The sequence below is a fragment of the Aristolochia californica genome, unplaced genomic scaffold, assembly GCF_029961685.1.
Source record: "Aristolochia californica isolate CCGP_79_NKW_82.1479 unplaced genomic scaffold, dmAriCali1.0.hap1 SCAF_8, whole genome shotgun sequence".
Lineage (NCBI taxonomy): Eukaryota > Viridiplantae > Streptophyta > Magnoliopsida > Piperales > Aristolochiaceae > Aristolochia > Aristolochia californica.
Genome location: NW_027182279.1, coordinates 4,546,592 through 4,558,545, shown reverse-complemented (window position 1 = coordinate 4,558,545; position 11,954 = coordinate 4,546,592). Strand labels below are relative to the sequence as shown.

The 11,954-nt window shown below is 37.4% G+C and overlaps 1 protein-coding gene across 1 annotated transcript; it reads right to left on the bottom strand.

Annotated features, from left to right (window-relative positions):
• Positions 1-860: 860 nt before the first annotated feature.
• On the bottom strand, positions 861-11,488 carry LOC137938739 (probable sugar phosphate/phosphate translocator At3g11320). The gene is made up of 4 exons (XM_068783761.1): positions 10,778-11,488; positions 9,416-9,519; positions 9,048-9,276; positions 861-1,563 (listed from the first exon to the last, which is right to left on the bottom strand). Exons 1-4 carry the CDS (start codon positions 11,216-11,218, stop codon positions 1,414-1,416), a joined length of 924 nt encoding a protein of 307 aa, XP_068639862.1. The 5' UTR covers positions 11,219-11,488; the 3' UTR covers positions 861-1,413.
• Between the last annotated feature and the right edge of the window lie 466 nt (positions 11,489-11,954).

Sequence of the window (11,954 nt, the reverse complement as noted above, 5' to 3'; positions counted from 1 at the left end):
TCTTGAGCTTTTGCCATAGACCTCATAAATTTGTATTGAAAGACATATGTGTAAAATACACTATTAACACTACTATTAGCATAATTTCAAATTACCCATTATGTTATCATCAAAATAATGGAGATCAATATGATTTTTATATTGATCTACAATCATTCAATTGACTGTCAAGCGATCAAACGGTTTTTATATTTTTTTACCTTGTTTTCTTCTTCATTTTCTGCCTTCATTTGGTTGGTCATTTGGATATTGCAACGAATGATTCTGAACAAAGAGTTATCACTCTCAATACTTCATGCTTTCTAGCATGAGCTAATTTCTTCCCTTTTTGCATGGGTCGATCTAAGATCAATGGAACAATTTGTTGCCAGAAATGTTTTTTGCCCTAATCTAGCATACTTTAGTACACATATTAGTAACTTTAAAGTATTTGTGATCATCAAAATTGTTGAAACCAACACAAAGAGACTAGGCCTCATTGAACCTGATTCAACTAGTTAGTCTACTCCACAAGAAAGTTTACATCTTAGGCATTTCTAAAAATTAGTGTCCTTTATCCTGAATTAATGGTTCGGTTTAGAAGAACTTGTCAATCCCAAAAAGATAAATTTTCTGCCCAACCTTTGCAAAAAACGCACGTATTCCACCGACGTTGTGCATGTGGCACATTCGCGATGGCAAGGAAAGACATTAATATAACAATTCAGAAACTAAGCCTAATCAAAGCAACGATATGCTGACTTTAAACGAAAAAAAAAAAAAAAAAAAACAACAACTGAGCTGATAATTTCGTATAAATAATTGAAGTAGAGGGGATAGAGGCATTGTTCATAGTTGACTGCAAAATACATGAATGAAGCACAAAACAGTATAATGCTGGCAAGAGGAACCGATTCTAATATTCATGTCATGAAGCATTTTACAGAACAAGAAAAAAAAAATACACCAAGTAATTTGACAATTTTTACTTGTTTCTCATCTGGAAAAGAAAAGAAGAAACACAATATATGAGGAGCACCTTCAATTAAAATTAATCAAATGTCATGATTATCCAAAAGGTTAAACAAGACTGATCGAGTAGATTAAACACACTAAAGAATTGCCAGCATTCCTCCATTACCTTGACCCAAAAAGCTGAGAAGAATGCTCCAAAATATGGATAGAAATAAAAATTGCCAAGGCATCAATCAGTTTTTATTCAAATTTCCTAACTAACCTGTTGCTGTTGATACAAGTGGTAACCCCGTTTCTGGTTTCCAGCAAAAGAATAGGGCACATATACTTCTTTTGATGCATCTCACTTCCAAGTTTCAGTCTCTTTCATATGAGTACCTGAATGTTCTCTGCTTTCTCAAATCTCCAAAATGGACCAAACTTTTAAGTGGTGTATCTATAATAGCTAAAAATTGAGATCTATGACTTGCTTCGTTTCTTTGCTTCACTATAGAGAAACACTCCAAAAACTGTAAGAGCATAACCAAGCATCCCCGTCACAGACACTGGATTCCTGAATATTAAAATTGAGACAACAACAGCAACAGCGCCTTTGGCATTCCCCAGTACCTGAATCAGTACAAAGTAGGTCGACTTACAATTAGAAAATCCTCACTCACCTTCCAAAATGAATGCTAACTAAAGCTAGATTCGGACTACAGAAAGAAAGAACCCACGGAGTCATTGCAGTAAGCAAAAAAAACACTGGGTGAAAAAGGAAAAGACCAATTTAGAGTCTGTGACAGTAGATTTCCTGGCACTGTGTAGCGCCCAAGGGATCTCCAAATTCCAAAGTTCTGTGGTGATGGAATTCTGAGAAATTTTCTTCCAACACAAGAATTGTATTATGTACTGTTCCATAGAAGCTGAAACTTTGTTAAATACATCAGTATTTTTCTTCTATTTTATTTCATGAAGATGACAGACTGGACAAGAGGAAAGGGCATCAATTCCTATTCTATCGAATACTATCTAAAAATTTATTTAAAAACTAAAGCTGATTCATGGAATGGTAATCTACACGCACAAGACTCTTCTGATCAACCAGAAAGAAACATTTAAGATGCATGGAAGGAAAAAAAATAGATATTAAACGCCATAGAGATAATAACATAGAAAAAACATGCAATGAAGAAAATCACATGTCGTGGATCACATATGTTTTGCATGGATGAAACTCAAGGATACTAAAAATAAGATAAGTTCTTTTTTTTTTCCTCTTTTGTTGAGATGGTAACTGATCATTGATCTCAAGAAGAAGATTGATGAATGAGCATATTCGTCCTATTTAGATAAAAGATTAAGTGCTGCTATGTCTTATGTATTTGCATGAGATTTCTGAATTCGATCTTCTCAAACTCATGCGAGTTCGATAAAGGAGCAGTTTATACCTTGTTGCTGGTTTGAATCCTTGAAAAATTAGTTTTTGGATCAAGCTTTATTGGTTTTCTGCTGTAACCATGGAATAGTATGATCAAAATCATGTTTGAAATCGTTGAACTTCCTAAAAGGCTGCTGTATGTTGCTGGTTTTCTGGTTTGCTCTCCATTGACTTCATAGATGGCTGCCTCTTAATTGTCGCAAGGAAAAAAAAAATTTGGAAAGAAGTTGATGGATTCGGTAACATTTTAGTCTCTCTATGCTGGATTATACTTTGGGATTTCCTAACTAAAATATTCAAGCTAAAAAGGAAGTCAAAGGTTGTGATATTCTAATACAAGTGGTGTATATGGTCAAGAAGGAAAGTTTCCTTCTTTGGAATATTCTGATTTTGAGCAAGATCCTTTGAGATTTGATTTGATTTTGAGATTCTTTCTTGATTAAGGAAGATATGAGATTTATCCTAGATGACATGGGCTAGCACATGGAGTGATTTACTCCTTGTTTATGTGCATGAATGAGCTAAAAATTACTGGTTGACTTCCCTCTCTCTCTCTCGGTTGATTCTTTGCATGCATAGATTATTTGTCACAATTTGGTTAGTGATTACTTGATACGTTTTATGGCTGAGGATTATGTAAATATGGCTGGTAAAAGTGACTTAGTTTAGATCACTACTATACCCTTAAGAGGGTTATCAAACTATTTGAGTTGGGCTCAATTGGTTAAGAGGTTCCTTATCACCCGAGATCTCTTAGGACACTTGACCAAACCAGCTCCACCCATAGATGAGGAAGATAGTTCTTACACTAAATGGATGAAAGATGACACTCTCATTATCGGTTGGTTAATAAATAGTATGGAAGAACGTGTGGCAAATAATATTGTCCATCTTGAAACGGCGAAACAAACATGGAACATTTATGCCAAATTATACTATAATACCGGGAACTTGCAAAAGTTGCATGATGTCTTCCAGACAATGTTTAATACAAAACATGAAGATAATTTGCTCGAGTATTTGGCCCAAGTTAGAGGGTTTATTCGGGAGTGGAAAATTGTTCAACCTTACTCTACTGGGCTCCGTATTTTTAGAGACAACTGTGGAGGCCCTTCTTCACATTGAAGGAAACTCGAAGGTGGTAATTGGATGGTGCGATAGTGCATCCACCCCTCCCCCCCATGGCGCCATTGGGACACTTTTATGGAGATTCTTGATATTGCCTCTCAATTTTCTTGTACTTGGTCTCACATTCCAAAGTCTGCAAATTCGGCAACTGATGTACTTGCCAAGCAAGGAGCAACCCTCTAATTTCTTGTTGTTAGGGTTTTGCTCCCTAGATTTCTGTTTTGTTCTCTCTCTGTTAATATATACATCATTTTCAATAAACGATATCTCAGTTCAAGAAAAGTAGCGGGAAGCTTTAGCAACTGCCATTTGTTTTTCTAATATTATACCGTACCTAGAGGTCTAAATCATAGCTTCTCAGTTCTATATCACTTCCATCCTTTGATGATATTAGTGCCACATTGCTTCGGATTCCAGACCCCTCTTCCACACCTCATGTTGATATTTCTTCAACCAAGTACTTTGGTAATAGGGGTACAAATTCAACCAACAAAGATCATGGTAAGAATTCTAGAGGTAGAAAAGGGAGAAGTGGTAGAGCTAGTTCCAGCTCCTCGAGGACTGATAACCGAGTATGCACTTACTCTGAAGGTTTAAATCATCTAGTTGATTCTTGTTGAAAACTTCATAGCAAGCCAAATTGGGCTATTGCCAATCAAGCCTCAGTCATTAATACTGAAAAGAATGAAGAGAAAACCGAATCACAAAAAGGGAAGATAATAGTATCAAATGATGACTTTGAACTATTGCAGAGGTTGAAAACTTTGATGGTACCCCCATCCACATCTTCCTCCACTATTGCTGCTACTACTACTATCTCAGGTATGATTTCTGCCACTTCCTCTTCCTTGTCTTGGATAACTGACTCTGAGGCCTCCGAGCATCTCACGAGTAATGTAAGTCTTTTGCATTCTTAGTCTCTATGTCTACATGATAAGCTTGTTACCATAGTAGATGGATCCCAAACCAAGGTCTGTGGGATGGGGTCCACCTCAGCTACTGCTACACTTCAACTTAATTATGTTCTCTTTGTTTCTCAGTTTCCTTTGAATTTATTGTCTGTAAGTCAGTTAACCAGGAAGCTTAATTGTTCCATTACCTTTTCCCCTTATTGTGTTTTTCACGATCTGGTGACGAAAACAGGTGATTGGTGGAGGCCATGAAAAAGGGAGTTTCTATTATTTAAATTTGCCCAAGTGATTGCAGCTTCTATTTCTCAGACAGAGGCACAACAATGGCACAACAAAATAGGGCATCAATCAATGTCATCACTCAAGCACGTATTTTTCCCATTTAAATTGTGAGATGTGTCAATGGAGCAAACACCGAGAACTATATACTCTTCTCAAGCAGAACCTAAAGGTGTTGCTCCTTTTTCCTTGGTCCACTCTGATGGTATGGAGACCCTTGTGTATTTCGAATATTTCATACTTTATTATGTTTGTTGATGATTTCACTAGAGTAACATGGCTATTTTTACTCAAGGATAAATCTGAAATTCTTTCCATTTTTAAAACATTTTATGTCATGGTTTTAAACCAATTTAGTCACAAATTACAAGTACTTCCCTCTGATAATGCCAAAGAATATATCTCAGGGGACTTTCAAACCTTCTGTATAGATAATGACATTATTCATCAAACCTCATGTACTTACACCCCTCAACAAAATGGAGTAGCTGAAAGAAAGAACCGACATCTTCTTGAAGTGGCTCGTGGCCTTCTTAACTCTATGAATGTGCTCTACTTTTATTAGCCAATGTCATTCTCACAACCTATTTTCTCGTTAATAGGCTGTCATCCTCAGTACTTAATAATAAGTCTCCATATTCCTTGTTTTTCCCGGGTGATGACCTGTTTTCACTTCCCTTGAAGGTGTTTGGTTGTACATGTTTCGTACATGTCACATCTCCACATAAAAAGTAAGTTAGATCCGAGGGCTATTAAGTGTATCTTTTTTGGCTACTCTCGCACCCAAAAAGGATATGTTTGCTATAACCCCTCTCTTTGTAAATTATTTGTCTCCAAGGATGTGACTTTCTTTGAAGATAAATCTTTTTACTCCTCCAAGGATGTTCTTCCAAGTTTCTTCAGTTCTTGTAGTCCTAAAGCCTGGTGTGCCCATTGATGCGGATATTTCTCTACAACCCCCTTAAGCATCGGCCGACACTACAATTGTGGAGTCTACGGATCCTTCTGAGGTAAGTCCTTCTTCGCCTCCTGTTTTTGGTCCACCTTTTGATACTAAGCCTATTGCTTTCAGTAAGGAACCTTAGACTTGTACTAGGCCATCTACCTCTCACTCTATATCTAATTTTATTTCTCATCATCGTTTGTCTCCTTACTATTGCCATTTTCTTGCATCTATTTCTTCTATGTCAATTCTTCAGTCATATCAGGAGGCCCTGAAACATCCAGGATGGAAGGCAACGATGGAAGAGGAAATAACTGCTTTATATGAGAATCAGACTTCAATTTTGGTTCCACTACCTCCCAGTAAGAAACCCGTGGGTTGTAAATGGATCTTTGCTGTGAAGCATAATCCGAGTGGTTTTATGGTCCATCTCAAAACCCGTCTAGTAGTGAAGAGGTACACACAGTGTTATGGAATTGACTACAAAGAGACTTTCTCCCTTGTGGCCAAGTTAAATTCGGTACGTATTTTGTTATCACTTGCTGCAAATTCTTCTTGGTCAGTATATCAATATGATGTGAAAAATGATTTCCTAAATGGTAACATTAAGGAGGAGATCTATATGCATCAACCACTTGGATTTGTGGTTGAGGCGGAGTCGGTATGCATATTGAAAAAATATTTATATGGTTTAAAACAATCTCCTCGTGCTTGGTTGACAAATTTAGCCAAGTGATGCTTTGATTTGGGTTTAACAGGTGTTCAGTAGATCATTTTATATTTGTAAAGAATACTTCAAAGGGAATCGTAGTACTGGCAATTTATGTGGAAAATATTGTTTTGACTGGTAGTGATACAAATAGCATAAAGGAAGTCAAACAAAAGATATGCAATGAATTCAAAACAAAAGACCTGGGACTTCTTAAATATTTTTTGGGCATTGAAGTCTTCCAGTCTAAGCATGACATTGTCCTATCTTAGAGGAAATGCGTTCTTGATCTACTTGAGGATACAGGAATGATGGGATGTCGACTGGCCGACACCCCTATGGATGCTAATACAAAGTTATGCGCAAACTTCGATGAAGATGTTGATGTGGGTAAATATCAAAGATTGGTAGAAAAACTTATTTATCTCACTGTGACCAGACAAAAGATATCACCTGTAGTAAATGTGGTTAGTCAGTACATGCATAAATCGCAACTTACTCATTGATAAGCTTTAGAGAAGATTCCCAAATATTTAAAAAGAACTCCAAGCAATGGACTCTAATATAAATGTCATGGTCACTTCAACATTGAAGGTTCTGTGGGTGTTGATTGGGCTAGATCACCTGATAATTGGAAATCCACTTTTGGTTATTGCACTTTAGTTGGAGGTAACTTGGTCATATTGAAGAGTAAAAAAATAAAATGTTGTTGCAAGGTCCAATGTCGAGGCATAATATAGGGTTATAGCCCATGCGGTGAGTGAGCTTCTATGGATCAAGTCTCTCTTGACTGAATTAGGGAACTTCATTGTGACAACCAAGTTGTCATCCACATTGCTTCCAATCCAATCTTCCACGAGAGAACAAAACATATTGAGGTAGACTGCCATTACATACATGAAAAATTACAAACAGGCATTCTATCTCTTAGACATGTATCATCTCAGAGGCAAGTAGAAAATATTCTTACAAAGTCGGTGACATCCAAGATTTAGACCGCTATATGCACCAAACTAGGTATATATGATGTTTTCTCTCAGCTTGAAGAAGAGGGTTGGAAGATGTAATTTACATATAGTGGTATTGATGTAAAATCTCTGCCTTTCTTATCCCTTTTTCCACCCTTCTTAGGGTGAAAGGCATTGATGTAATTGTGACACTTTTACTATTATAAATAGATGATAAGGGGAAGGATTAGGCACGTCCCTCACTACCCTAATCCTCCTTCCCACTTTCTCAAACTCTCTCTAAACAGCTGTCCCTCTTTCTCCTGCTCTTTCTCTTCTTCTTCTCTCTTCTCTCTTCTCTCCTCTTCTCCCTCTTCGGCTTCCTCTTTACCTGTACTACTCGACTAACATTAATTATCATGGGATCCTAAATCTAACAAGGATCAATTGATATGTTGCAGTTCAAAGTTGAAGTATTACTTCCAGTATAAGTGAAGATTCTAAAGACTGGTCTTTGTTGAATATTGGAAGCAGCACAACTATTGCAAGAAATCCTACATAAAGGAAGTTCTTTTTCATCGGAAAGATACTGCAAAAAAAAGGAAGTTCTTTCTCTTTGGAAAGATACTGAAACTATATGGATGTAGCCTCTCCAAGCCAATCTCTTTAAAGGAATGCTACCTTGTCGTGAAGAAGAGATTAAACTTACACTTCACACTTACACTTTGCAGTTATTATTATTATTTTTTTCGGGAATGTTTATGATTGAGTGGCTGGTAAGCCTTCTTAAAATAAAATAAAAATGAGGAAGATGACCAGTTTTTCCACAGCAAATGTTTAGGGAACAAGTATCACCAACTAAGAACTGTTGGCTGAAGTTTAACTGGAAATTTTTAACCAGCATTTGAACTTATTTTGCAAGAAAATCAATTTCAAAATTTCTACCTCTCAGAAAAGTTGAAGTGTGGATTAATTAACAATATACACATTCCTCAGTTCTGCCGACGAAAAGCATATGCAATGGCAGTTCCTACCTTTGTGCCAATTACAACATTTCAAATGTTTTCAAAAACAGTAAAGCTGCAATATCCTCTAATGTCTACCAACAGTTTTGAACTTATTTTGATTAGTTCTTCCTGTGAAGACATTGGTACAAAATTTTAAAGCTGGAAATACTAGAAAAGAAAGGATAAACATGCTCCTTTTGAAACTTGTTGCATCTTGACACAAGCAAAGCTGAATCCTAACACCACATAGTGATAGACATCTGGGTGTGATGTCAGTCATAGCTCAATACAAAACAAAGCAACTCTTTACCAATATTTACATGAACAGGAATGTTTACAATGACACTAATACAAGGATACTGACAAAGGGACTATAGTGAATGGAATACCGAATGGTAACTAGCAATATGACAATCCAAGTGACATTTGAACTACAAGGGATGACTGATCATACAGTAACCAGGAATCCTAAGAATATGGCAATATGGATAAAGACAACTAAGAGGATAGAAGAATGAAATAATAAAAAAGTTCAACCAATACTAGACCAACAAGTTTTCATAAGAAACAAATAATACCGCATGAACAAGCATCTAATATAACAAATCCAAGGCTTCACCACTCGCCAATAATTTTAGTTAATGAGTTCCCTTTTTTGAGTAAATCATGGAACTAGGATTAATCACAAATATTTCATTTTTCAAAAAGACAGCGAATATGTAAAAGATGAAGTGGCCTTGGCAGCATACCTGGAGAGTCAAAGCACTGGTGTGTTTAGTGACCAAGAAATTGGTCAAATTCACAAAATATGCCAAGGAAGAATTGAAAAGCAGGTACCAAAGAATTTTAATATCATCTCTTGCAAGAGCTAGTGTGATTCCCACCACATTCCGCTCCATCATGAGGGTGACAGGAAGAAGGAAAACAACAGCTATCGGAGCCATATATAGCAGCAGATTCATCGAGTTCAGCTTTTCCCTGTCCAAAGAACGGCAAAAGCATGTTAGCGTTGCTTTTAAATTTAGGACATAGTTCAGATACCCATCAACAGACAGAATGAAACAGGGGCTTCAATAAAGAGAAGTATAAACTAAAGTTGAGGAACAGTTCTTATTACCCTTCTGAAGAAAGCAATATTCCTTGAACTACAGATTTGAGAGCTCTGGCTGCGGTGGCAAAAACACACACTATGAACCCGAAAAGATGAAAACTTGGCTCTCCCTATTATATAATAGAATGATAGATCAATATTAGTTAACCAGTAAGACAATTTCCCACGTATGTAACATTTCAGCACATAAAAATTCACTGGGCTTATAGAAAGAAATCACAAATGAACTTAAAAACTAACTGTCGTAAGCATTTAAAGAGAATCGAACAGAAGCAGAATCACCTTGGTTATATTAATTTGAAGCCAACTTCTTATGTAATGAATAAAATGGAGCATTACAAAATTTGACAACAGCTTCATCCATTACACAAAAAACTAACATGAAACTGAAGCTAGTCAGACATTGCAGGAAATGAAAGAGCATCAAATACTAATAAACTAAAAAAATTTAAAGAAAATAGGTATATGATAAGAACAGCAGAGTATCGCAAAATATGGGATTTGAAACAAAGGCACTGTAATGTTAAGTTGATCGACAGAGTTTTTATTTCAATTTATAGTAATTTCTGTTGGCCTCTTTGCTCACGTTTAGGATATTTGGTGGAAAAAAATTTCTCTTAATCTTGTTTTTTCTCTTTATCAATATTGTTTTGCCATTTCAAGAAGAAAAAAATCATCAATCCATCTCACATTTGAATAGTTGTTCAAACAGCATATTTGCCCCCAATAGTGCAGAATTGGTCTAGCCAACACAAGGCCAAAACACCTGAAGCAGTTGTATGAAGATTTTCAGATTTGATGCTAATCAACAAAGGAAGCCATGGATCAAGTCCTAAAAATTCTTATACAACTCTCCCAAGTTTGACTTTCTCAATAAGGTTTAGGCAGATCGGGAACTAGTATAGTCCAGGAAAATAATATAACTAGCTAGAAAGAATCAGAATTTGAGGCCAAAAGACTTATGATCATCATATTTTTTCAAGAAGCTTTCTAACAGCACATGGATCCACGAATATATGGATGCCATCAGCACACTCTCCGTGTTATTAAAGCCCTTGTCTCTACGCTGCAACTGACGGTAACAAGAGAAATTGTATATTTGCTGCTGATTTCTGTACATGACACCAAAACTGAAATGTTGAATAAATGCTCACCAATTTACAAGGGAACATAACAGAGCTAGTCAGTGCTCACAAAGAGCTGAGTTGAAAGTCAGTTTGGACAATTAACCATCTTAACTGTACTAGGCGAAAGCCAGCTGTTATCGAATTCAGCAAATCCTAGATGGTTCTCGCAAAACGAATGAATTCAACAAAGATTTCATACAAGCAGTAAACAAAAAGAAGAAACGGAGGAGAAAAAGCTCACCCCACTGGCAATAATGACCCCAGTAACGACTGGGATGAGCGTGACATAGGTGAGCCAAGCTTCCCTCTTCACAGTCATAATATAAGCGAAAACCGCCGTAAAGAAGGGGGTAGTCGCACCAATAGCCTGATTGAAAGAGACGGGAAGGTATCTGAGTGACACATTCCCGCTGACGACGGAAGCACAGAAGATGGCGCTGAGCGCCGAGATCTTAAGAAACTGTTGACGCGAGCGAATTGTCTGCATAGGAACAATCTTCATCCAGGCGATGGCGACATAGCTGAGGAGCGAGCAGGCGGTCATGTGGCACATTGTGAGAAAGATCGGGTACCTGAATCCATAATTGCTGAGCAGGTACTTGTTGAGTAAGAGAACCCCGATGTTGGAGGCGTACCATCCCGTGACGAGCCCGACAGTAAAGAGACGACTCGAGCCCTTCATCGGAGATTCCCCCCTCTTCTCTATCTCTACCTCTCCGCCCTTCCCTCCTCTAGGGTTCGATCTACTGTCTTATCCGTGAAGAATTTGAATGGCCAGTCAGGCCGATCTGGAATTGGAGGGTTCAAGGTGGAAATTCAGCTTAGTACCCAATGGAAGAGCATCAGAGAAGCAGCCCGTTGGATCCGAGAGAGACGTCGGTGGAGGTGACGAGAGAAAGAGAGAGAGAGAGAGAGAGAGAGAGAGGTAGGCGAAGCTCAAGAGCTTTTAATTTTAATTTTTGGTTTTTCACTTTTTTTCTTCCGCTCTTTGATATATTTTTTATGACGTGAAGTCGTGACTGAGCCGTTTTCATGCTTCATAAATCATCCAAAAGTCAAATACTGCAGAAACGCGTTACCTCATAGCCTACCCTCCTTCGTTCTATTGCAGATTTTATTGCAGGGAGTCTTTCATTGAAAGGAACTTGTTGACCGTTTAATGCTTATCCGAGGAAGGCACCTTCCAAAGGATCTGCCAAGGATTTCGTTCTACCAGTTGAACGGAACTTGTTGACCCAACTTTGAATCATTTCAGCGGGCCAGCCTATGCTTTTTTTCCCTTCATCTTGCATGCCCTTTCTCATTCTCTTCTTCGATCTTTTCTACTTCCGCCTGAGCTCCTCCTAGAGGTCTCTGCAACATGAAAATTAGTTTGTGGCGTCAATTGTAGTCTTGTTTACTGTAGCAGTTATAGATGA

What these genes read in the sequence shown, in the direction of transcription:
- LOC137938739 (XM_068783761.1), bottom strand. Translation starts at nt 11,218, where the DNA reads ATGAAGGGCTCGAGTCGTCTCTTTACTGTCGGGCTCGTCACGGGATGG. An exon ending in GGGTCATTATTGCCAGTGGG is followed by an intron (nt 9,520 to 10,777) that starts GTGAGCTTTTTC and finishes ATTATATAATAG; the next exon opens with GGAGAGCCAAGTTTTCATCT. An exon ending in ATATTGCTTTCTTCAGAAGG is followed by an intron (nt 9,277 to 9,415) that starts GTAATAAGAACT and finishes TTCTTTGGACAG; the next exon opens with GGAAAAGCTGAACTCGATGA.